Genomic DNA, 26459 nt, shown 5'->3' with positions numbered 1-26459 from the left:
GTGGAGAAACTGGAACTTTCCTATATGAAAACAGGACTGCAAAACGCTAGGAAATAGTGTGGGAGCTGCCTATCAAGTTAAACACGCATTTAATATATGACCCAAAAGCTCACCCTACATTATTTTCACTAGAGAAATGAAAACGTTTGCTCACACAAAAACCTTTACATGAATGTTTATAGCAGCTATATTCATAATGACCCAAAACTGGAAACAACCCATATGTCCTTCAACAGGTGAATGGATAAACAAACTGTGGTACGTCCATGCCACGGAATACTACCTAACAATCAAAAGGAATGACTGATACATGCAATAACCTGCTTGAATCTAAAAGGTGATATGCTGAGTAAAAGTAGCCAGTCTTAAAAGATGTCATGCTGGGGGATGAACAGCTAGCTCAGTTGGTTAGAGCACAGTGCTTTTAACAAGGTTGCCGGTTCGATCCCCACATGGGCCATGGTGGGCTGTGCCCTCCACAACTAGATTGAAACAACGACTTGACTTGGAGCTGATGGGTCCCGGAAAAACACACTTAAATAATAAATAAAAGTTAAAAAAAAAAAAGATTTCATGCTGAATGATTCTAATTTTTATGACATTCTTGAAACAACAAAAGGATAGTGAAGAACAGAGGCAGTGGTTGCCAGAGGTATGCAAAGAGGTCAGGGGGGAGTCGCAGGCTGTCACTGTAAACGACAGTTCAAGAACGAGTTTGGGGAGTGACGGCACTGTGGTACATCTGATTATAACGGCATTCACACAAAACTATACATACATTAAAATCATAGAACTGTATAGACAGAGAGAAAGAGAGAGAGAGAGAGAGGAATACCAGAGGGATGGATGACCAGAAAATGACCTCTTTTGAGAAAGTCATGATCACAAATGCAGTGATAGATTAGTGGTTCCTTTGTATATCTGCCTCCCATATAAGCCAACTACAGCTACTTCTAGAAAATGTCAGGAGTCCTACCATTAGAGTGGGAAGAGTAAGTACATCTTCCTGTGGAACCATAGGCTCATTGGCTCACGGCCCACAATCAAAAAGAAAAGCAAGGGAGGATAAAGTTTTGGGAAAAGCAAAAACCTATTTGCGTTTTCTGCAAGGACTAAGGTTTGATATAGCAAGCACAAACTGGTGCTCAGTGAAAAGCCTCATTCCCAGGGGCCCAGTTTGCTGGGGAAGTTTACAGGAAATGTTTCCACAGGGGCTGCCAAAAACTGACTACAGGTAACCTTGGGACCTGAGGTCTGGACTGAGCAGAAACCCATTCCAGTGATCTCTCGGCTGGGACCTTTGCTTTTCTTCCCTGGAGAAAAAAGCACCCATGGATGAGAGCTATAAATATAAACCAGTTCTGACACTAAAAAGGAAGGTAAAAGGAGTTGGGGAACATATCCTTTTACTCTAGTCTGGAAAAGGTGAAAGATATACAGAAGGAGTAGAAAAATAATATAGATATGGAGGAAGTGACAAACAGAAATGTTTTGAGGAAGAAGAGTCAAAACTACAGTAAAGAGGTTGACAGGAGGAAAAAGATAACAGAGGGAAGGGAATCGGTGTGGGTCTAGAGCTGGATGGTAGGTAAAAGAGACAATGAAAAGAATTTTTCTCGTCTAAGAATTTTTTCTAAAATTATTTTCTCGTCAATAAGAATTTTTGAGAAGAGTGGTAAAGGCACATCACAGACACCAAAGCCAAGGGCAAAGGAAAAGGCTCATGAGTCCAGAACTTTCCCCCACTTGCTAAGATATTTCTGTGCATACAACAGACCTGGGCTCATGGCGGGAGATCAGTGAACATTTGCTGTATGAATGAACAACAAGAAAGATTCTTCAGAGCCAGCAGGAAGAGTCAAACAGTGGTTACCTAGGAGCTCTGACTGCTGTGTGTGACCTGTGTAGCTCCTCAGAACGAATGCTATCTTCTCATAATGGGTTTCTTAGACCTGAAGGACACGTCAGGAGTCTAAACCCCCTTCTTCTGATTTTTCAAAACAGGAATAACTGTCTTCCCTAGAAGCAATCAGGACAGCCCACCTAGTCAGAAGTCCTGAGTAGGAAACTGAGAGAAGTCCTGAGACTTCTCTGAGAAGTCTTGAGAGAAGTGTAGAGGGCCAGGTATAGTTCTCTTCTCTTCTGGCTGAAGATCATGATACACAAAAAGAGTGGACAAAGAAAGTGAATAGCCATTGGAATTGATGGTGTCAAAGGCAAGGTCCGATTTTCTGGACAATAAATCTAGACCTGTTGAGGACACAGGGTCCAATCCACGAAAATAGAAATGATATGCTGAAATTGGGTGGAGACTGACTAAACTTGAATTAGGGAGGGAGGAAAAGCACCCAGATAATAGTAGGAAATCAGGGTATCATGGAGGATAGCAGCAGCTAGGACAGAAGAAAACAGCAGTGGAAGCTTCTGGTGCTTTCAGGTAAAATAGTATCCAAGAAGTATGGGTACAATATGAATGGGTACAAGAGAAACAGAAAAAGAGTAACAGAAAATAATGCAACCTGGGGTGTCAACACAAGAAAGTTAACTCTTTGAAACGTGATAGGACAGGATTCCTGACAACTCAAAGAGACAGATCTGATACAAAGCGGAAGTCTAACGTCAGGTGGAGAATGCCTGTCTGGAAACCGTAAAGGAAAATGCATCGAAGCTGGTGGGGACATGTGCCAGACAATACGTACAGGTTGTATGTAGAAAGAACATATAACAGTTGCTATACCGGAGGTAAAACAAATCACCCGCTTGGAGGACGCTGGGTGGTGTTTTTCTATACAGAGAACATCAATGAGCAGAAATGTAATATAAGTTATCAGTGGGGAACTTTCATTTCCTTAGACATTTATAAGATACTTCATCCTACTGATAAATTTCTTATCATTTTAATACAAGATGAATTCTTATATTGGATGTGATTACAATTAGTAAAAATATAGTTGGTGATGAAGTGCACTAAGAATTTTTGAGCAAGTCATCAGGTTATCTTTAGCATTAAAATAGCCAAGAATGGGAACATGAGTATGGCCAGACCCACAGGCCACCCCCTTGCGGGCTCCAGGACAGCTCCACCTCATCCAGGCTTGTCCATCACTGTGTCCCCAGCACACGATGCCACTGGGCCTGTTACTCAATAAAAACTAACTCAATAATCTAGACAATTTAGTGTGGTCCCACGGTGAGAAACTGAATTGAAAACAGATCAAGGGGATGAAAGAACTTTAGAAAGATGGAAGGATCATCATGTAACAACTGATTAGGAGGCCGGCAATACACCCAGACACACCACTGGAGGTGCCAAAAAATGTATACAAGTGGACGCTTTGGTCAACGTGCTCAAGCTGTAGTTCGCCGTAATCAGAAGTGTCTCTGGACGCTGATGGTAACCACTTAGAGCACCTGTTATAATTGCAGAAGTCAAACATGACTTGTATTCATCTTTGTTATCAGTACAATTTTAATAGGTTTTTCCTTTCTTAAAGTGTGTATACATTTTTTTTTCCGGCCCTCTCTGTATATGTATTAGTACCAGGGGATAGTTAGAAAAATTAGGGAAAATTTGTTTCAGGTCAATATAAAAGAAGAAAACTTCCCTAATAATCAGAGCTAGGAATTGGGAGCTCAGGAAGAACAAGGTGAATGACTATATACTGTCAGGATGCCTAGAGACAGAGAATTCCTGCCCTGGAGACAGACCTACATAACTGGTGAGGTCCTTTTCAACCTTAAAGTTCTCAATGTCAATAGAAAATTTAGAAAACGGTTTACTATAGTAACAATAAACAGTGTTTGGCTGTATTTGGATGAGTCTAAATAGTATCAGGCTTCAGGTACATTGTGAATTAAACTGAATTTTGTAAATTAATTGGGAACATTCTTGTCATTCCAAGTAATATAACAAAGCAGTACTGGGGACACCACTAGTATGTAAGTTAGGGACTGTTTGAAAACAGAAGCAATAATGCCTTATCATGTCAATGTACAAATGTATTTTCTGTTGGATTCACCAAAAAACACCACCATATTATGGACTCTATCAACTTAGACTCTGTGAAGCTGGCTTTCTGTCGGCATGTCAGACTCTGGCTCTTGGATTTGAATTTAAGAAAGGAAGCCACAACAAAACATTTATATCACAGAGTTAAATCCCTTTCCTGGATTTCTGCTCCTCTTCTAATAGACTAGTATAGAGTAAAATTAAGTGATTTGCTAGGAGCCATCATGCCAGCAACAGATCAGAATTAACCACCACTTAGGTTCATGAATGGGGGAGCATTTTCATTGTTAAATTATTGGACAGAGAAAAGTTTTTAATGGACTACATTCACAGTGTAGTAAGGCCATTACTAGACAGAAGGAAATGCATGTGATTGCTTAATAGGATTTCTCTACGTGTTTTTCCTTTCCTCCTTCTCTTTGCTCAAATGTTGCCTTCTTGATAGTTTCCCTAACCCTCCTATTTTAAACTGTAACTTCCTTCCCACCTTCCATATTCCCTGCTTTATTTTTTTTCTCTCCTCGCTTTCTAATGTACTATCTAACTTACTGGGTTTACTTTCTGCCTCCCACCCCTACTGGCATGTAAGCGCCGTAAGGAAAGGCAGACTCTTTTGTTCTGTGCTGTATCACTAGAATCTATAACAGGACCTGACATGAAGATGTAGATGCTCAATGAACATTTGAGAGGACACATGAGTGTTGTCTAACATACAAGCAAGAAGCTCTATGCAGACCTGGACGTACTGTGTGGTCTTTGGCTGATCATGTAACTTCTCTCACTATACAAAATGGGAAAAGGGGGAGATTCTCCTCTCTTCTTCCAGTATGGTATGAGGGAGAATGATACATGAAAACACTTTCATCTTCTCAGTGGAATGAGATAAAGTCAAAGTGATGTCATTTATTAATGTAGCTAGACCAGTCTTGAGCAAGTATTCCACTGGGCAAATCCTCTAACTTTGCCCTACTTTCTAGACATAGAAAATAGTTTCTAGCAGCAACATTATGCCTCTATGGTTACAGAGAATAGTATCTTTCCTAAGACCAAACATAATTTTGATCCTTGCCAACCATTTTTCTATGTGTACACTGAGAAAATCAGGCCAGTCAAGAAGAACCAAAATAATTCTTGAGACCAAATCCTTCTTACAGTAAAAACTCTAATATATGAAGCAAACCCATGTATTTGGGTCACCTTTCAATGAACAATCTTTACTGACCTGGGTATGCGGTTATCTTCTAGAGATACAACACAGTGTCATGGTAGAAGTATTGGTTATGGTGCCATATTGCTTGGTTTCATATATTGCCTTTGCCTCCTACCAGGTGGGTTTCCTTGGGCAAGTCATTTAAATTTTCTAGTCTTAGTGTCCTCAATGAATAAAACTGGAATAATAATAGTAGCACTTAAACTTCCTAAGTTTTGATGGTTAAATGAGTTAATGTGAATGCAGTTCTTGGAGCAGGACCTGGCACATAACAGCATTCAATAAAAATTAGCCATTGTTATTCTTAGGAAATGCAGAGTTCCTTCCGCAGATTAAACTTTTTACCATATGATTCTTTACAAGTTACTCTGATTCATAGATAGCCACACACAAAAAAAAATGGCTTACCTTGCCACATTATCTAAAAATCTAGACTGGCATTCCTTCCCATTACTAACAAAACAACAGTCATAACTTTAATGAAAATAAGTTGCCTTGATTTTTTTGTTTTGTTTTATTTAGGAATATAACTTACTGTTAAAATTAGAGCAAAAGATAGGAAAGGAGAAATTTTCCTAATTATTTTATCAGCTTCTTAATTGTATATGGTTATAATTATGGGTACAGATGTTTTCGGGTAGGTTGGTGTTTTAAATTATGGTCTTTCTCTTTTCGATTACGATTTTTCAATCTTCAATTTCTTTTATAAAGTTCTAACGTACATGTGACGATCCTTGGGTGGTAGTATTTCACCAGGTGTAGTTGTGGGAAGAAGGTGCTCAGAGGGAGATGGGAGAGCAAGAAGGGCCTGGGGATGAGAAGGGTTAGGGCACACTCCGTGAGTGACCCTGTATGACTTAAGTCCATGGCTTGTGACTAACACAGAGAGAGACGACAGAAAAGGTCAGTTGGGGTACTGTGGAGTCTGGCATCCATTTAGGAAACAAGGTGGGATCAGTCACACTTTTTGAGTAAGGCACAGCAGGAGCCAAGTCCCCCTGAGGAAGATTCCTTTGCAGTGAGTGGTATCAGGATGATCTGTAGGAGAGAGATGGGTGCTTTGCCTAACTTCGCCCCCAAATCTACCTCTGCTCTCTCTTCCCACCCAGCTCTTGGGCTGTGCCGTTCTAGCAACAGGAGTTTCAACAACTGAGGTTTGGGGTCTGAGGAGGTGACTCTCACAGAAGCACTTTATACAGTGAGTTTCTGTCCTGAATCTTTGGTACCTTCCTGTCCTAGTTACCAGCTCTAATCCTTGACTCCTTTAAAAAAAAAAAAAAAAAAGATGATGGGAGCCCTATTTGAATCTTTCTGATTCTTTTACCTGGCACCACCTGCCCATGAATACCACCACCTATATAAAGAACGTCCTGGCTACCAAGACCTGCCTCGATTTCCCAATCTCACTCACCTGGATGCTCTGTTATTCTACCCTACCTGGTGGAACATGTGTCACTTTGGTGTGAGGTACCCACTGCTACATTTGCCTGGCCTGACACCTGGAAAATTGTTATCTTGCTTATTCTGGGGTTCCTGACGGCCTGTGCTGTCCTGAACCTTGTGTGTCAGCCTCAGCAGCCAGCTCAGGTTCCCCTTGTAGGCTTCCTGCCAGAACCCAGCCTCTCCCTGCCTTCTCTGCATTTGATAGCTTTCTATAGCTACTACAGCTAATACCTAAGTACAGCGAAGAGGCTACCTGCAATAATTGAGACAGAGTGCTAAGGACCAGACGATGGGGACTGAGAGGAAAGGCTAATAATGTTAGAGACCCTGCACTAGGAGGAAATACATGTATCGCTTTAGGAAGTAACCAAGTGGAGAAGATGGAAACAGGCAAGGAAGAGTCAAAGAACTCCATGGTTCAAAGCCTGGATGCCAAAGAAAGCCATGTCTGCAACAGCAACGATAGCTGGGGTTGGCAAGCAATCTGTTTTGGTTTGGAACGTGTTTGTACATAGTACTTTTCCACTCCCTCATCCCTCACTCTCTGTGCTCATTCATAGCATTTATCAGTACCTTACCTCTCTAGAATGAAAGCTCCATGAGGCCTGGAACCTTGCTGACTTATTCGCTGCAGACTGCAGGGCTGTAGCACAGTGCCTGGCATATACCATATTTTCAATGAGATGTATGTGGACTGTATGAATGGATTTTGAGTTAACATGCAGTCCTCAGGCAGTGCTGCCCACCAGGTATTTGGGCAGAAGTGCCTGAGCTTCTGCGGGAGCCTGGGTTTAGGAGATATGGGTACTGAAGGGATGTCAAGTACCGCATAGGGAATATAGTCATTCACATTGCAACAACTATGAATATGGCAGGTGGGTACTAGACTAGTCAGGAGGATCACTTCGTAAATTATACAAATGTCTAACCACTATGCTGCACACCTAAAACTAATTAAAATAATATTTAATGTCAACTGTAATTGAAAAATTTAAAAGGGAGGGGAAGGTGGAGGGGAATGAGAGTTTTAAACTTCAGGTATAAAACAGATAAGTCAGGGGGTGTAATGTACAGCACGGGGAACAGAGTGAATAACATTGTGATGGTGTGGTATGGTGTCAGACGGTCGCTGGACTTACCACGACGATCACTTCTTTAGGTATGTAAATGCTCAATAAGTACCCCGGAAACTAATACACTATTGTGTACTATCTATATTTTAATAAAATCTTTTTAAAAAAGAGATGTGGGTACTGAGAAGAGAGGGTGTGTGAGGAAGGGCATGTACAGAGAAAGAGAAAGACTTTGGGGAGAAGACAAGGGGAAGAGGTGGGGAACAGAGAAAGAAAAGTGAAAGACAGTCAAGATAACGACACTTTTGCAAATCAAGGAAGACCTAATCAGCCGTGGTGGGTCCTGCAGAGGTGGCAATGAATGGAAATGAGAGCACAATACTACATTTCATGATGAGGAGGGCTGGAGTAATCTCAGCGGAGTCCTGGGTGCCGGGGTGACTGCAGTGGGAGAAGGCACCTCTCATGAGAGTGTGCAGAGAAAGTGGAAGCAGCAGATACAGGCTTGGTCTGGATGGTAACCAGCTAGGCAGAACTTAGTGGAATAACTACAAGAGGGTGTTTGTATTCTTAGCTTTGGGAAGATGAAAGCATGTTTAAAGATACAGAGAGGCACTTCATCACCCCACACCCTCCACCAGAAAAAAGGGAAGAAATGGTTATGTAGAGGGAAACTGTGTAAACGATATTTGGAGTTCTGCAGGAAGGGAAGGGGTAAAACCTAGAGATTAGGTGGGAACAAAGAAAAAAAGTAAAGAAGAGAGGCACCTGGGGACAGTAATGGAAAAGAGGGCTATTCTCTTGCCCTAGAACCTAACAACCAGTGGGCCAGCCTAAACCAGAGTTAAAGATACAGGAAAACTTTGTGCTTTAAGCAAGGCCAGAGAACTTGAAGTTGGGGCACAGGCCCAACCTGCCTCACAGGAAAAGATGGCTTCCAAAATATAATTTGCCTAAGGACCACCAAAGCAGGCTGAGGACGGGACCCGTCTTAACCTCTCCCACCACAGTAAAACGTGTGATTACAATGGCATTTATTACAACAGCATTCATAAATCAGCACTGCATCCTATAAAAATTCCTACAGCAGAAACCTAGACCAGGAAAAGTGGTATTAATCACTGTGTAGTGGAACACAGAAAGATTAATGTCCATGTGACTATAAAGCCAGGGGTTTATAAGGGAAGGCAAAACAGAAGAGTTACTTTTCTTGAAGGAATTCATCTTCTTTCATTTCCCAAGATATTGTGAGTCTTGCCTAAGGTGTACTTTATAATTGCCAGACAGCACACCGCCTTGGTCATACCCAAATAGCTAGATTTCTCTGTTTCGAGAGATAATTTATTCAAGAAGAAAACATGTCTCTTGGTTATTTCCAACTGCCATCGGTTTTCCTCTAGATGTGACATCTTTCCTCAATGTGAAAAAAACATGATCTACCATTTTGTGCTTCCCTTATATTTTAGACTTTACACTTTTATACATTCCACAAAGCTCAGCAGAAACTTAAGCCTAAAATAAACATACATTTAAGGTGATGATGAAATACTTTATAATGGGACACTTGATAACCTCTTATAAAATTCAAGTAAAACATTAGTAATATGGTTAGTAAAATCATACAAGTTAACGTAGGAGGCAAATTTACAAAGGACTGTTCACACATCTCCATGGCTTGTTTTTATTCTATTGGGTCACAATTTTAATGAAAAAAAAAAACCACCAAAGAGGCATCTAATAATTTTCTCAGGTTACAAAGTAGTTTGGTATTCTTTAGGAACTAGGGCTATAATATCCACCAGTAACTTATTGGAGCTAAACTTTATATAAAATCCTGTGTGAATTTGAAAAGAAAAAGAAGAACATAAAGACGGCCAGGCTATCCCAGTAAATATGGGATGACATAAAAACAACAGTTCAGGTTGTTTAAAATGACTTTCTTAAATATTCAGGATTGGTAGAAATATGTTACAGCCTCCTTATTGTTAAAATAATTAAAAAGAGGTGACAAGGACTCATTCAACTCAATACCAAAAAAACAAACAATCCAATTAAAAATGGGCAGAGGACATGAAGAGACATTTTTCTAAAGGACATGCAGATGCAAATAGACACAGAAAAACCACCCACCAACAAACCACCAAAAAATAACAAACAACAATGCTTCAACCTCACTAACCATCAGAGAAATGCAATAAAACCACAATGAGATACCACCTCACCCCAGTTAAAATGGCTATCATCAATAAATCAACAAACAACAAGTGCTGGCGAGGATGTGGAGAAAAGGGAACCCTTGTGCACTGTTGGTGGGATTGCAGATTGGTATAGCCACTATGGAAAACAGTATGGAGGTATCTCAAAAAATTGAAAACGGAACTACCTTATGACCCAGTAATTCCACTCTTGGGTATCTATCCAGAGAATGCCAAAATCCTAATTCGAAAAAAATCTATGCACCCCTGTTTTATTGCACCACTATTCACAATAGCGAAGACATGGAAACAACCAAAATGTCCATCGGTAGACGAGTGGATTAAGAAACTATGGTACATTTATACAATGGAGTATTACGCAGCCATAAAGAAGAATGAAATCTTACATTTGCAACAATATGGATGGACCTAGAGAACATATATACTAAGTGAAATAAGTCAGACAGAGAAAGACAAATACCACATGATCTCACCTTATATGTGGAATCTAAAGAATAGAATAAATGAATGAACTAATCAGAAAGTCTCAGAGACACAAAGGAAAAACTGAGGGTTTCTAGATGGGTGGGGGAGTGGGGATAAGGGAGAAGGTGAAGGGGATTAGAAAGTACAATCGGTAACCACAAGATGGCCACGGGGATACGAAAGTCAGTGTGGGGAATGTATCAATAATGTTGTAAAGATTTTGTAGGGTACCCAATGGACACTTGTCTTATTAGGGAGACCACTTCAGGAATGCTGTACCGTGTTTCCCCGAAAATAAGACCTAGCCGGACAATCAGCTCTAATGCGTCTTTTGGAGCAAAAATTAATATAAGACCTGGTATTATATTATATTATATTATATTATACTATACTGTACTATGTTATGTTATATTACATTACATTACATTATATTATACCTGGTCTTATATTATACTAAATAAGACTGGGTCTTACATTAATTTTGGCTCCAAAAGATGCATTAGAGCTGATTGTCCGGCTAGGTCTTATTTTCGGGGAAACAGGGTAGATGCCTGATCACTGTGCTGTACACCTGAAGCTGATGCTGAATAATAATGAATGTCAACTATAATTTTATACACACACACACACACACACACACACATTCACAAGAAGCGGAGTACAGCATAAGGAATAGAGACAGTGGAAATGTAACGGCCGTACGCGACATCAGAGGGGTAGAAGATTGGGGGTGGGTGTTATCACTTTGTGAGGGGTGTAAATGATAAATGTCTAACTATTACAGTGTGTTATACACATGAAACTAATCAAAAAAAACAAAACAGGTGACAAGGACAGATGAAAGGGCATGTCTTTGTAGCTGTCTTTTCTCCTTTAGAGAGAGAAGTTAGCAGTCTGGATTCGGGTACGGGGCAGGAGAGACAATTGAAGAGTCTTCCATCCTCTCGTCAGTATCTCCTTAGTGCTACTGTCTGGACCACTCCTCCCATCCTGGGTAGCCATGGGAATGTGAAGAGCTAGATTCTCCTGGGAATCTTAGGGAAACGTGAGAGGCAGGCACTTAAGAAGGCCACTGTGGTTCCATTCACAACTGAAGAACATGGGAGAACAAGTTGCCCAGCCAGGGGTTGGAAGGAGTCAAGGACCAACATCAGAATCTGGACCTGAAAGCACCTTGTAATTCAATTTATTCAGCTCTGATAGGACTGGCTCAAGGTGACACACACCTTGGTGGCAAGGACACTGCTAGAACCCAGATGTCCTCACTCAGCAGAGCCTTCTGTCCGTCACTTCCCACTGCTTTGTAACCCAAGAAGCCAATTAGGAACTAAAGAGGCCTCAAGAACCAAGCTATCATTATTTCCCTCTAAGCTGAATCTCTTTTCTGTTTCTATCTTTTTATTTTGGAAAATTTCCAATATCTGTAAGTAGAGAAATGAGAATAATAAACCCCATGTACCCATGACTTAGTTTAAGCAATTACCAACTCGTGGCCAATCTTTTTTCATCTATACCCACCCCTCTTTCAGGATTGTTTTGAAACAAATCCCAGACAGAGTATCAGGATTTCTTTTTAAATATTAAATGCCCAAAGAAATTACCTAGCTGAAAATGCATCAGAGACCATTTTCTTTAGGGAGCACTGGTGTTCCCATCCCATATCCTGTGCTACTTGCGGTATTATGTATCTTATTTCACAGCTCTAGAGCTAACAGCCAGCTCTTATCTCAGCATAGACCAGTAAGATATGCTCTGTGACCCTCCACATACAGTGACAATATTTGGCTGTGGTGCAATAAGGAATTTTGATGAAGAGACTGTTTTGGACTGTGAGAATGGAAAAATCTGAACTTATGTCAATATACAGAGGGCGCCAAAAAAAATGTATACGCATTTGAGGAAAGGAAAAAAAACTGTATTAAAACTGTAATACTCAATATATGCCAATAACAAAAGATGAATGCAAGTCATGTGAATACATTTTTTTGGCACCCCCGGTATATAAACAAAATACCACTGATATTGTACACTAATTTAAATCGGTTTTAATTCTGGTCCGAGATTGAAAGCCAAATTCCACCATGAGTCCACATGAAAGGTACTAAATTACATAATTCTTAAGGTTTAACAAATCCACACAATAAAATAACAAAAAATTTTTCACACCTGTGGGGTTATGACTCCCCTAGGATAGAAACCAGTTATTTGTCCTAAAGACATGAAGGAAATTTAAAATTAAACAATAAATATAGCAACACTTTTCTTTCATACAACCATTCAAATTTTGCCCTCAGAACAAACACATTAAAAAAAAGACATTAAAAAAATTTTTAATTAACAAATAGGATTGTGCTACTGAAACTAAGTAGATAGACAGATAATAGTGTTTGTGTGTATTTGTGTGTGTATAAATAGATAATTGCAGCTACAACACTGACAAGTAACATTTCCACTTTTCGTTTTCTATTTCACCTCTCCCTCTGTATATATCGCTATTTTATATGAATTTACAAATATATATATTTAAAACCAAGAATATATTTGAAAGCCAAAGTAAGTAGGAAAAAAAGGCAAATCAGAACTCTAAGTTGTTTCATACTTAAATAATTTCATTTCAAATATGGACTATTTTTCTGAAAACAAACAAAAACCCCTGCGAGACGCAATTTTTTTATCTTTTGAAAAATTTAACGATTTATCTTCTAACAAAGTAATGATATTCTTACCTGCTGAGGTTTCTCTAAATTTGTCACTGGTCTTCTTTTTCCTCCATTTCCAAGGTTTAAAGATTTTACCAATGGTGGAGAGTTTCCCCTTTCTCTTGAAGGGAGGTGTTTGGGAACCTGGTGTTGGGCCATCTGAGTTTGCTATAGAAGCTTTATCCAGTCCGTCAACTGCATAAAGAAAAATAAAGTCAGAGAAGAGCTGTAATTAAAGTGAGAAATAACATCATCTATTACTTCCTGCACTGTCAACAGTGAGCGTGCCCGTTTTAATTGGAATGTCACACAAAGTTTTTTTGCCCCATTTCCCAGCTGGTAGAACTCCTCTGATATCAACCAGTAAATCAATCCATCCATCAATCAGAAATTACAGTCCCCTTAGATAATCATTTGGGGGAATAGAAAAGAAGTAAGAGACTTACATAATAGGTAGGGCCAGACTAGGAAGGGTCTGTGAAACACAGCTGAATCCATGTGCAACGACTACATCAATATCTCGTGCAGGAATAGAGTATTCTAAGTATTTCTGAAATAGGACACTCATCCAGAGGCTAGTTTGGCATTCTCATTAACGAAAATTTCACTTATGGTGCCGTAAAATTATGGTTTCTTCTTCACCAAATAAAATTTAGTGACAAGAAGCTAAATTCTAATTTTCACAATGCTAAAACTATCTTTTGCTTCTATTACAAATAAATTTTCAGCTTCAAATAAATTGATGGTTATCACGACTGACAAGGAATATGTGGAAAATGTGAATATTGTGTGAGCTAGAACATAACTTTATGTGCCTGAATCATTTCATTGGTCAGAAGAAAGGCCAAAAACATTAAGTTGCCTTGCACTATATTCAAAATAGAAGGAAGACAGTGATGACTTATATTATCCCAACTATCAAATTTTAATGGCCAAAAACTGGAAGCATCCCAGAATGGATAAACTATAGTATTTATTATTCATGCAGTGAAAGACCACTCAGCATTTTTTTAAAAAATGAGCCACTGACACATACAACAACATGAATGCATCTCGAAAACATTGTGCTGGAGAAACAAAAAATAAAAACGACAAAAGAATACATACTGTGTCGTTCTACTTATATGAAGTTCCAAAATGAATTTATGGCAAAACAGGCAATAAAAAGAAAGAAAAAAATTCAGAACAGCAGTTACTTCTTGGGGTGAGATGGAGGTAGGAATTAATTGAGAAGAGGCATGAGGGAACTTTCTGGGGTGATGGAAATTATCTCAATAAGGGATGGATTATACAAAACACATCAAATGGTAATCAGGATATTGTGCATTTCGCTGTATGTAAAATTTACCTTTTAAAAAAAAGCCCCCAAATAAGTACTATAAAGTCCAATTAATGAATGCATGCTGAAGTGTTCAGGGGTGAAACGTACTGCTGTCCACCAAAAAATAATTAATGAATGCATAGATGGAATGGACTGATAGATAAATATACAATAAAGTAAAATACAGTAAAATGTTAAGTGTTGAATCTAGGTGGTGGATATGTGGTAGTTAACTGTATAAGTCTTTCATCTTCACAACTATTTAACAAAATATCGGGAAAAACAAAACAAAACAAAAATGGAATGGCAAGGGCTTCTGCTTGCAGAAAGACGGAGCAGACTTAATTTTTTTCCTATTCTTCCTGCTAAATACAACTTTAAAAACCCTGGGTGTTATATATAAAACCAGCACAAGAAGACTCTGCAAGGTGAAAAGAACGTAGACCAACCTGGGACCCCAGAACCCAAGAAACAACATGAAGGTAAGATCTCCAGGTTTTCTTTTTGTCTCATATTCCCTGACTTGTAGCTGAAGCAATCACCAACCTGGAAACACCGATGGTCACAGAGGAAAAAAAGCCTCAACAAAAGCTGCTCTCTCTAGCTAAAGGAGCAGGAAAGAAATAACTGCTCTACTCCAGCCAAACACCACAGAAGAAACTATGACCATCCATGCCAGCAAAGGCTAAGTGGGGAGACCAGACTTTACCCACATGAAGCTCTAACAAGGAGCTTTCCAACACCCCTGTCAGATTGATGTCAGAGAAGACCAAGGAGGGACCTTCATGACTGCCAGCTGGTAATGAAGCATCCTCTACAGTGTATGTGGGAGCTTGGACATCCAACCCTATCTGTCAGTAATAATGTCTCTCTCTTCTTTCTTTCCTTATAATATTGGGGTGGTATCAAGCCACTGCCCAGTGGGAATAAGACCACCCCCACTCACTGTGGTGTCAGTGAAGACCACATGGGTATCTGGAAATCCCACCATGCCCGACAGTAACAAGGAATCACCACCACCCCCATTTCTGCCACCAGGTATCAACAGAAGATGAGTAGGGAACCTGGACTTTTCCCTCTACCTGGCAGTAATGAGGTGGCACGCCTTGCTTCACTTTCTGGAGAGATGTCAGACAAAGCCAGTTAAAACAGAAGTTTCAATAAAATTTAGTCTTATCACAGAATACAAAAATGTCTAAGTTTCAATCAAAAATTACTTGACCTACCAAGAACCAGGAAAATCTTAAACTGAATGAAAAAAAAGACAATCAGTACATGTCGATGCCTAAATCCTTATGAGTACTCCTGCCAAACAAGAATGATGAATCCCATTCTTCCCACTAGTGAGATGTAGTCTGATTTCAAGAAGAAATGCAAGTTCTTCTGTGTATGGCTCCTAACCCTACTTTACCCTGCCATGTTGACCCTAGTGCAACAGGCACAGAGAGACATGCAACAGACTGATTGTGAAGCAAAGCCAGAGAAAAAAAGAGAAATCCTTATTTATTTCACTTCCACTCCTCTCCAACTGCCTTCCTTAAACTAGGGGCAAACCAAGGGAGGAACTAAGTATACATGGTGTTTCTTCTTCATTGAGACTTTATGCTGAAGGGCTTAATTTTGAACAGTTTAAATGTTGTGAAATATAAAAGGGTTGACTATTACAAAATAGGAGGTAAAAGTTTCCATCTCAAAATCACTTTGTGGCTACAGACACATCCAGTTCTCATTTTTTCTCAACCCACATATCCATTTCCCTGAGACTCCATAAAAATTCTGCTTTGGACCCTAACCATTTAAGAAGAGTTGATTTTTCTCCTGAAAACAAAAATAAACAAAGAAAAACAAAAAATAAATAATATCCTAGGTGATAGATGGGGAGATTAAGGTAGTTGATGAGCGAAAAATGAAACCCTTAATGTTAAATTCATAGCTGCATAATAAATTAACGGTGGTTATCTTTCTTTATTATGCATTTACAAGTCTTTATCTTTGCTCTGGAAAGGGCCTGCCTGGCCCAGCGCCAGTTACCACATCAGTGCACGTGTGTGCACGGACACACACACACACACACACACACACACACACTCTTTTTCCTAATTGAATGAATCCACCTGTAATTTTGTAATTGTTGGGCTATTATAGTAAACCACACTTGCGATTAGAAACCATATGTTGGCACAAATTGCCATTGTACTGCTCTTACATCATGTATATAAAGGGGATTGTCACCTGCTTTTGAGTAGTGTAAACACATTAACTCTCTTCTCCACTATCATGATAATAAGAGTGATCTGTCATTTATCAAAACTTTCCTTTTCACACTTGAGAGCAGCATTATAAACTAAAACATTATTTAAATATTTTGAAATACAGTAAAGAAAAGGAAATACAGGCATTTGTTGTTCGGATGTACACAGTTTAAATGACACAGCTCAGTCTATTTTCCCATCGAAAGAAGCTCAGACCTAACAAGACTTCCCCATGCCACAAACTGATAAGAATTCAGAGATGACATGCAGGTTTTATTTTTCATTTAAAAAGAAATTTATCAATTAAGCAGTCCCAGTGCAAATGTGACCATACAAGCCCAAAATGGATGTGGCTAGATAATTACCATATAAAACAAATTATAGGTTTGGATAGTCTTCCCTCTGAGATGTGAGAACTGAATGACAAGGATTCTTAGAAAAATAAATCTAAGAGTTTGTAGTCTTTTTGTAATATTAGATGGTTATGTGGTACTTTATATTTTTATTTTAGATTGTTCTCCACACATCATGATTTCAGTCACTGAGGAAGTAAGACAAATGCAGCAGAGTATTCCATCTCTCACAGTTTTGTAGGTAAAAGTTCATTTAGAAAAGAACCTCAATAAAAGAACTCCTGGTACTGATTTTGTACACACTGATAGGTACGCTACTCTATGCAAAAGCAGGTGGCAAAGATGGTCTCAACTTTCCTCTAAATATCCTTAAATATCTGACGGTTAATGGGAATACATTTTTGAAGCCCAATAACAACAAAAACAATTACAGAGAAATCATATGTAGTTAAAATGCTATGACAATACTCTGCTGTGCTAAGTATATGCTTACAATATTACTCACAGTGATTTTATTGTACAGAAGAAAAATATACCCATTAAACAGGCATTATACAAAAACATCTGACATTTAAAAATCAAGAACTTAAAGGAAGTAAAAAAAAAAAATAGCAAAGCAACCATTATTTCCTTAAAATATGGCTTCTAGGCTATTTTATTTTTTAATAAAAAGCTTAATTAAATGTTAAAAGGGTGAAATGTAGTAGATATACACATATGTAGTATTCAATAATATGATAAGAAAAATAAAACGTCAATATCAAATAGTGATTATTCCAGAAATTGAAGGCTGAACCAATATTTTAAGAAAGAATGCAATGCATCATATTAACAAATTTAGAAAAAAAAATATGACTGTTTCAATAGATGCAGGAATAGGACAAAATTCCACATCCAATCATCGTGTGTACTCTCATCGTAGCTGGAATGGGGGAACTTTTATAAGCTGATCAAGCGAATTTCAATAAAGCTTATAGTTAGCAGCACACTTCATGGTAAAAGACAGCCTCTCCCTGAGATGTGGCACTTGACAAGATCCTCTCACCATAGGCAAGCCGGCAATGCTTTTGGTTGTGGCCCAGGAGAATGAGGAGAGACGTTGGACAACCACCAAGAGGACACTTGAAAGGACTGTGAGCTGGGGAATGATCAAGGGATCCCAACGGTGACGCAGCACACGTGCACGATGTCACTAGGCTGTTTTCTTTGTGCCTTTGTCATTGATTATGCTTACATAATATTATCATTCTATTTTAAATTTGTATTACAGAGTTTATGTTTCCATTATAATTCTGCCTCTTTCCCCTTCAAGGGCCACAGGACATATGGCAAAGATGCATTAGAGCAGCACTTAGGGAAGATTTAACTTTATTTCCTACATTTACATGAGGCTTCTCTCTCAACTGACACAATGACGCAGTATATGTGTTGTCATACACAGGAGTATACATACAATTTCTGGGCACAGAATCAAGTAGACAACAAGGTCAGAGTAAACTGATGCTAGGAGCCATCTCAGATGAGACAGAATAATGGTTTCTAAGGAAGTCAAGTGGCTACCTTTGTCTTGAGTTGTCTAAAGGAGATCCTTACTCTCTTGCTAATCAGAATTTACACTGGACTGGATCAAATCTCTTCCTGTTGGGGGGGTAAGATAAATGACTAGTGGAAAGGAACAGAAAAGGAACAGAAATATCACAATGTGTGTCATTACACGGGGGTATGAGTTAACAATTCTGAAACTGCTACGCACATATAGTGGGATGGAACACATGGAACAAATAGACAGTGGATGTTGGGAGCCAGGCTTCTCACTCTTGGAAAGGAAGATTACAGATAAGCAAGGAGGAAAGCTAGAGTGAGCCATGTGACACTGCATTAGAATGAACTCGTTAGTATTTGGCCAGATAGATTAAAGAGATTAGATAGATGGATGGATAGATAGATAGATAGATAGATAGATAGATAGATAGATAGATAGATAGATAGATAGATGATGGAATAGATGATAGAATAGATAGATAAAGATAAAGATAGATGATAGAACAGAGAGATAGATAATGTGTGTACATATGGCTCAGTGCGCGTGTGCGCACACACGTACTTCCTAGCTCTGTTTGTTCAGAGCACCCAGAAGCAATGATACCCCAGTGGGCACACAAACACTCAAGTCTTGGTTTCTAACAGCACTTGTCAAGAAAATGAATCAGACCTCTCTTTAGAAATGGCCGTTTCCAGGGCTGGGGATAGGAAAATACTAGATGAGCCCGGAGCATCTTGTAGGGCCAGAAAGTAAACAAGTGCTCTAAAACCGTACTGATGGGAGTATATCAAAGTCATATAGGAGCCAACTGAAAGAGTCCCAAAGGCCAGAGCTGGAACAATTTGAACAACAAAATAAATAATGCTGCATTAGATTATAATACAAAGTATAAAATAAATATGCATGAGCCCATACTGATATAAATATTGAATAAATAAAAAACCTGGGAAAACAGACAAATCTGTACAGAAGGATTACAAATAATTTATATTAATATTCCCCACTTCTTAAATGTGGTGACTTCTTTCACAGAGTGCAGTATGGAAAGGAGTGGGGAGGGAGGCGTGACTTGACAGTGGGAAAACCTAACAAACACTCCCTTAGGCAAGTGATCTGGATTAACTTCCTCAATGATGTCATGTTGATAACATCTACCCTTGATAGGAGGTGATGAGAATACTTCAAAACCCCTAACTCCATTGTTCCCATGAGAGAAACATCAGACAAAACCAAATTGGGGGGTATTTACAAATTACCTGACCTATACACCTCAAAACTGTCAAGGTCATTAAAAACAAGGAAAGTCTGAAAGCTGTCACAGACCCGAAAAGGCTAAGGAGACATGAAAATAAATATAAGGTGGTATCCTAGATGGAATCCTGGAACAAACAAATGGAAACTAATGAAACCCTAATAAACTGTAGAATTTCGTGAATAGCGATGCACCAATGCTCCCTGGATGTAACAAATGTACCTCACTGATATGAGATGAACAATAGGAGAAATTAACTTGGGGGTATATATAAGAACGCTCGATTTTTGCAACTTTTTTGGAAATCTAAACCTATTCTAAAATGTGGCATTAGCTAGCATGGAGGTCAAGGAGGATGAGGATGTAGGAGATTCTTAGGGAAGAGGACATTAGCTCTAGAGAGACCTCTGAGAGTACTGTCTTCTGACAACAGTCAAGATTTCTTCTCAAAGAAATTTTGGAAAGTAGTATGCTTTAGAATTGCTCATCTTTCTCTCCAAAATCTCCCTTTATTAATACTTTCCAATCTCAGTGTTTTATTCCTAAGAGAATATTTATAGATCATCAAACTGCTGTTTCAGTACTTTTTAGCACACGATAGACCCAAACAGGATAAGTTATATTCGACGTCTTGCAAGACGGTAGACAATGAGCCCAGTTACAGAATGGCAGCAGGAAGTACTCATCCACAGTTACTGTGAAACCATACAGAGAGGAGACCCAAACTTACCACCCAACACACACACACACACACACACACACACACACACACACACACACACCGTGCTGAGATTAGCACTATGTACTGCTAATATAAAATGACAAAATTGGAAATAAAAATGTTTAAGTTCCCTGCAGTTTATTTCTAAATCACTGAAGCTGAGCTGTTTTTAATTTGAGAATCCAAAGTCAATGTAAAGGACTTAAAGTTATTTATGACTATTGAGGATGCATTTTCTAGCTCATCCATTTTCTTTCCCCCGTGAACTCGTGGGGATGGGAGAAGGAGTGGCACAATTCAGAAATGGAAATCCCATAGCTCACGTGGGTGTGAAAGGTCTGATGAGCTGTACCCAAGACTAAACTAGTCACTGACCCACCCTGGGTTGCATTCTTTCCTGAAAATGGAAATGAGGGAGCACTTTATTAATAGCAGAGTTAATAATCACTAATACTTCTTGTGCACACAGTAAATACTGCATGAGTGTGTGCTAATTATCACAATAGCTTTAAGTTAGGCGCATTATTAGTCCTATTTTTTGAGATGAGGAAACCAAGATTCACAGAGACTAAACATCAAACTCAGTATCAGGGACATTGTGTGTGTGTGGTGTGTGTCTATATTCATATAAAGAAAGAGTAAATAAATATTTATTGATTAAATTATACAACTGAACAAAGAATACATATTTCCTCAAGGGCCACACCAAGTAGGCGGGAGAGCTTGGATCAGAAGTCAAGTCTGCCTGCCTCCAGAGATGGGCCCCTTACCACCGTACTGCGAGGCCTGCTTTAACTTGGTGCTATGACTCACCCTGTAAGGCCCAGGGCGATCAGACAGTAAGACGGGATTCTCACCCTTAAGCTCCCAGTATGGTGGGAGGCAGACGTGTTCAGTGGTCAATGATACCAGCCAAGCGGGGAGGCACCCGAACAAAGGCGAAAGCAGAGCAGCCCAGGAAGGAGCAATAAACTCTGTCTGGGGGGCTTGGGAACACTGCACAGGGCCTGGGAGACTTGGCCTGGGACGGCAAAGACGAGCAGCCTTTCCAGAGGAAATCAAGGAGGGAATGGCCTGAAAGTGAACAAATCAAGGACAGCTGACCTTTTCAAGTCACGCCAAGAAAAATGTTTTCATTGTCACAGTGTTGTGCTCCTACCAGACAGATGATACATATTTATGAAAAAGGATAAAAAAACAAACTTATAAAGTCAGGTCCCTCAACGTGTGAAATGGTTAAATGTGAAAATTTTTTGAAACGAAGGAATTAGAGAATTTTTGAACTTTTTATGTAGAAAGTATCTACCACTACTTAAAAATCTGAGAAGAGAATTTTAGAGTTAGAAAAGATCTTAGTTGGCACAGAAGAAAATTTCTTTTCATCAGCTGGGAGTTCCTTTAAAAAAAATAATCAACATTAAAGTAATAATCATGGCTAAAAATATTTTTTAAATTATTTAGTCATCATCGTTTTTAAATCCAGCAAGAGTAAAAAAGAAAAGAATGTAAATAAGAAATTAAATTTAAAGAAAATGAATAGCATGTGAAAAATGTTAGTATTATAATAGAGTTAAATGAAGGAATTTTAGTCTGCCTGGAAGAAGGCTGCTCTTATAACTTGCCTCCAAATTTGTTATTTTCCATTCTTCTATCACTTGAAAGAAACTATAAAGTTCTCTAAAGGGACTGACTTAGGATAAGATCAGCACTTTCCACTGTCATTAAAATTAATAATATGGAGCTTATTCAAAATAATTTTTGAGGTACAACACACATACAGAAAGTAAACGATTTTGTACATGCAATCACCATCCAGATCAAGGTCTAGTTCATTTCCAGGACAAGAAGCTTCCTTGTGCTTCTTTCCGGTCAATACCCACTCTCTCCCATCCATTCCCCAAATAACCACTGTTTTGACTTCTATCATCCCTGATTTGTTTCACCTGATCTTGAACTTCAACTTTAGTGGAATTATACAACAACCCTTTTTTGTCTGTCTTCTTTCACAGAACATTCTGTCTGTGAGATTCACCTAAATACACGAGCATTTCAAAGCAAAGCTACCTAGTTACAAAATGAGAATTACGCTATCTTAGGCAAGACCTCAGATGACAAGAGCACGTGGAAATGATGAGTTTTATTCACAGCTCTTCTTATTAGAAAGGGTATCATTACCACTCTCTTTACCTGGAAAATGTAAATAATATCTCCTTTCCCTTATTAGGTTTCGGGGAGAGCTAATTACTTTTCTACCATCTTTTGAGGTTGCCCTGAAGCCGTGCTAAATTAGAAGCAAGATTAAAGGTAGAGAAGAAGTTTATTTTCTGTAAATAATGACAGTTTGTTTATTTTTACTCTGCATATTAGAGCAGGCAGCAGTTTTGAGCAATGCAATCCACAGAAACTCTGAGTACAATGTTACCTGTTATAGGAACAACAATCCTGTTTAACAGGAGTTATATATTACCATATACATACATACATACAGGTATGTATGTAAACATATATATGTATACATCTATGTATGCATGTATACATACATACAAGCACTATATATGAGGAAACTGAGGCCTAACAAGGCTATGTGACTTCCCAAATCACTAACTCGTGGCAGTGACATAGCCGAGGTCATCTAATTTTGATCAAGGCTATGCCCCCCACTTTACAAAGGCTGTCCTCATTGGAATATGATAGCTGAACTCATGGTAAACCAGCAGCATCTCCTAATAACTCTAAAAGAGAAGTAAGACTGTAGAACAAAAAGCAAAGAAGACATTGTATAATCAGGACAGGCAATAAATCTCGGTTAATGTTCTGGGTTTTGACCATCTGATTGGGATGGTTAACTGTTAGCCAAAAAGAAAACTGAGTCCCAGACCCAACTCTGCTACTGAACTAGCCCTATGACCTTGAGCAAGGACCCTAATATTTCACTGTTGAAATTAGGAGAGTAGGTTAAATGATCTCTAGGCTCCTGTCCAACTTTAAGAATTCTATGAATCTCATACTGCTTTGTGCTGAGTGTATCAGTCTTATAGGTCACATTCAGACCTCTTGTAAGTGCTTTATGAATACTGCCTTATTAATTGTCACCACAACCCTATGAAGTAGGTGCTACTGGTATTTGCATTTTATAAATGAGAAAGCTGAAACCTAGAGAGACCAAGGAACTTGGCCAAGGTCACAGAATAAGTGTGATTTAAACTCAATAGTTTGCCTCCAGAGTGTCCTTTGTACAAAATGGGTCAGAGGGTCATGGGTAGGAACAGGGCTCTATTTTAAGAGAAGACAAGACGTAAACTCTAAGGACTAATAACTTAATTCCACCCCCAACCACTTCTTTGGACTAATCCAAGAGTTGGAGCAGGTACTGTTTTGCTCTCTAAAACAACGCCCAGTGTCATCACAGTGAAGTTCATGCTAGTTGCAGGCAGAGGGTAAGCTTCACTTGTATCGACTATGGCCATCTGATTGCACAGAATCCTTATTTACCACAGTATTAATTTTAGAAATTTGATGTCAGGTTTTCAACTTGTTTTTCTAACGGAGACAGCCATTATTTTTAAACTCCCAAAGGGAAAAGCTACTAAAGACTTCCATCTGTCTGAAAGCACTGACAGAATTTCAGAGTTTAAACTTGCGGCTGATAGGCCGGCAGAATGAGTGTGTTTATGCAGCTGTATGACATCCTGATGCACTGACGTGAACAACATCCCCTAGACCTGCTACAAGACATTTAACAGATTAAATAATGTCACTCATATTTGGGGTTTAAAGAAACTCTGATTGAGTAGGACAAGGGTCCCTTTGAAAATGGAAAATCAATTTTAATGTAAACAAAAGCATCTAAAGTTTTGAATATCACTGTTACCACTACAAGCAAAGGGTTCCAGGAATGTGCTTAGGAACAGCAAGATGAAAAACAGGAAGGGAACCAACTAACTTTCTATCTTCCATCCCTTCTCTAGCCATCTCCTATAGCAATTTCCAGAGTCGAAGGTGGGGAGCTCTTGGTGTGTGGAGGGTGTGCTGTAGGGAGCGTGTGCTGTGTTTGTGAAAAGGAAGAAAACGTCACTACATCTCCAGTAGACAAACTACCAAGTGAGAGAGAATTTCACCTCCTCTGTTAGGATAATGGCTCCACACACATGGGGATGAAACTTTAGGGGAGAAGCTGGCAGACCTCCTAAATAAATTGTAAAATAGAAGCAAATGCAATTTCACAACTTTTAAATAAGTGGCTAAATTTTGCCTCAGACAAAATTAAACATTTCCTGGAGAGGATGAATGTAACAGAAATATTATTAAAATAACACATTAAATCTGGACCCATATCTTTAGGTCAAAAGGCTGGAGGATACCTAAGAGTCATGAGAGTCTACATATAACGTGACTGACCCTGTCTCTAGTCCAACGGTCCCCTGGCAGTCACACCATGTTCCCAAGGCTGGTATCTGTGAAGAGACTGCTGGTCACCCGTAGAATTCGGGACTCTCTCTCCAAGGTGGCAATGAGCCCTACAACCTTATACAACGGAAGGCAGGATGCTGGGAGGGGAATTTACATCAATTAGTTATAAAGATTCCCCAAGGCACCCAGATTTATATCCATGTCATTCAGTGAAGAGTTGACTACCACAATGCAGGCATCTGAACTTGGACAGGAGCAGTGAAAATGGATTGAAAATGATGAATGTACCCAAGGGACATTGAGGAAGAAGTGAGCAGGTGAGAAATTGCCCAGAGAAGTCACAGAGAACTCCATGGCTTGGACCTCTCCGAGGACTTGGTGTGATGTCAAGATGAGAAAACAACATGGAGAAAAGGCCTATGGCTTGTGTTCAGGCACCATGACCTTGAGGTGTTGGCAGGACACTGAGGGGAAAACGTTCAATAGACAGTCAGAAATACATTATTGGCACACTAGCATGGGGTTGGCATTGAAGTTATTTGGGATAAATATTCCAAACAAAAGCAGCCACTGAGGACCAGAGGTAAACTCTTACACAACATTTACATTTAGGAGGCAGCAGGCTTTACACAGTGAAGAACCAGCCTTCTTCTGTACTGAGAATCATCAGGAAAAGGAAAACATTTTTTTTCATTTGTTTTAAATTCACAAGTGTGGAGGACTCTCAAGCATGTTTTGGGCTGAGGGGAAAGAGCCTAGAGAGAGGGAGAGAGGGAGATGCAAGAAAGAACAGACTAGCACATGGGGATTGAGCTCCCTCAGGACAATACCAAGACTTGGAGTGGAGAAGGAGAGTCTGAACATCATCTTGTGAATATGAGTAGGTGACCAGGAAGTCAGGAGATGAGAATAGCAGCAAAGACACGTGACGTGAAACTCAGAAGGATGGCACATACTTGGAATGAAAATACATGCAATACTGGAAGCAAAATGAGCAGGAATGACAGTCAGGAGTGGATGGGATGTCAATGGTGAGAAGTGCAGGAGAACACAGTGTCCATTACAGAGAGTTACAAGGGAAGAACTGGCAAGGAGAGGCGGGTTTCAGAGAAAATAAGGAAGAAGAGCAAAGAGAAGTCCAAAAAAGATGAGGATGTAGAAAACTCTGCTTACTATGGAATGGAGTCATTCACTCATAATTAATTTACTGAGCAACTATTATAAACAAGTTAATGCACTTGGGTTATAATAACGAGCAAAATTGGATTGTATCTCTACCTATAGAAAGCTTACAGTCTATGAGGGAGGCTGACATTATTATTCAAGCAACTATCCATTCCAACATAGAAATACGGCATATAATGAGAGCACGGGACAGATGGGGCTTGCACTGTGGCAGTGGAGCATTAGTTCTAGTGAGAGGCATAACATAAAATGGTCTCCAAGTTCTGAGGTAAAATTCAGGGTAAAATTGTTGAGGGTTACAGACAGT

The 26459-nt window shown here is 39.2% G+C and overlaps 1 protein-coding gene across 6 annotated transcripts in view; it reads right to left on the bottom strand.

Moving 5' to 3' along the window:
* Positions 1–26459, bottom strand: part of PHACTR2 (phosphatase and actin regulator 2) — a 230057-nt gene that overhangs the window by 69596 nt on the left and 134002 nt on the right. For all 6 annotated transcript variants that reach the window (XM_033097869.1, XM_033097894.1, XM_033097904.1 and 3 more), the window contains exon 2: positions 13143–13310. In XM_033097869.1, coding sequence (XP_032953760.1) covers positions 13143–13310 — 168 coding nt within the window. The remainder of the gene's footprint in view (positions 1–13142; positions 13311–26459) is intronic.

This window comes from Rhinolophus ferrumequinum, chromosome 3, assembly GCF_004115265.2.
Source record: "Rhinolophus ferrumequinum isolate MPI-CBG mRhiFer1 chromosome 3, mRhiFer1_v1.p, whole genome shotgun sequence".
Taxonomy (NCBI): domain Eukaryota; kingdom Metazoa; phylum Chordata; class Mammalia; order Chiroptera; family Rhinolophidae; genus Rhinolophus; species Rhinolophus ferrumequinum.
This window is presented reverse-complemented; position numbering and strand designations above follow the sequence as displayed.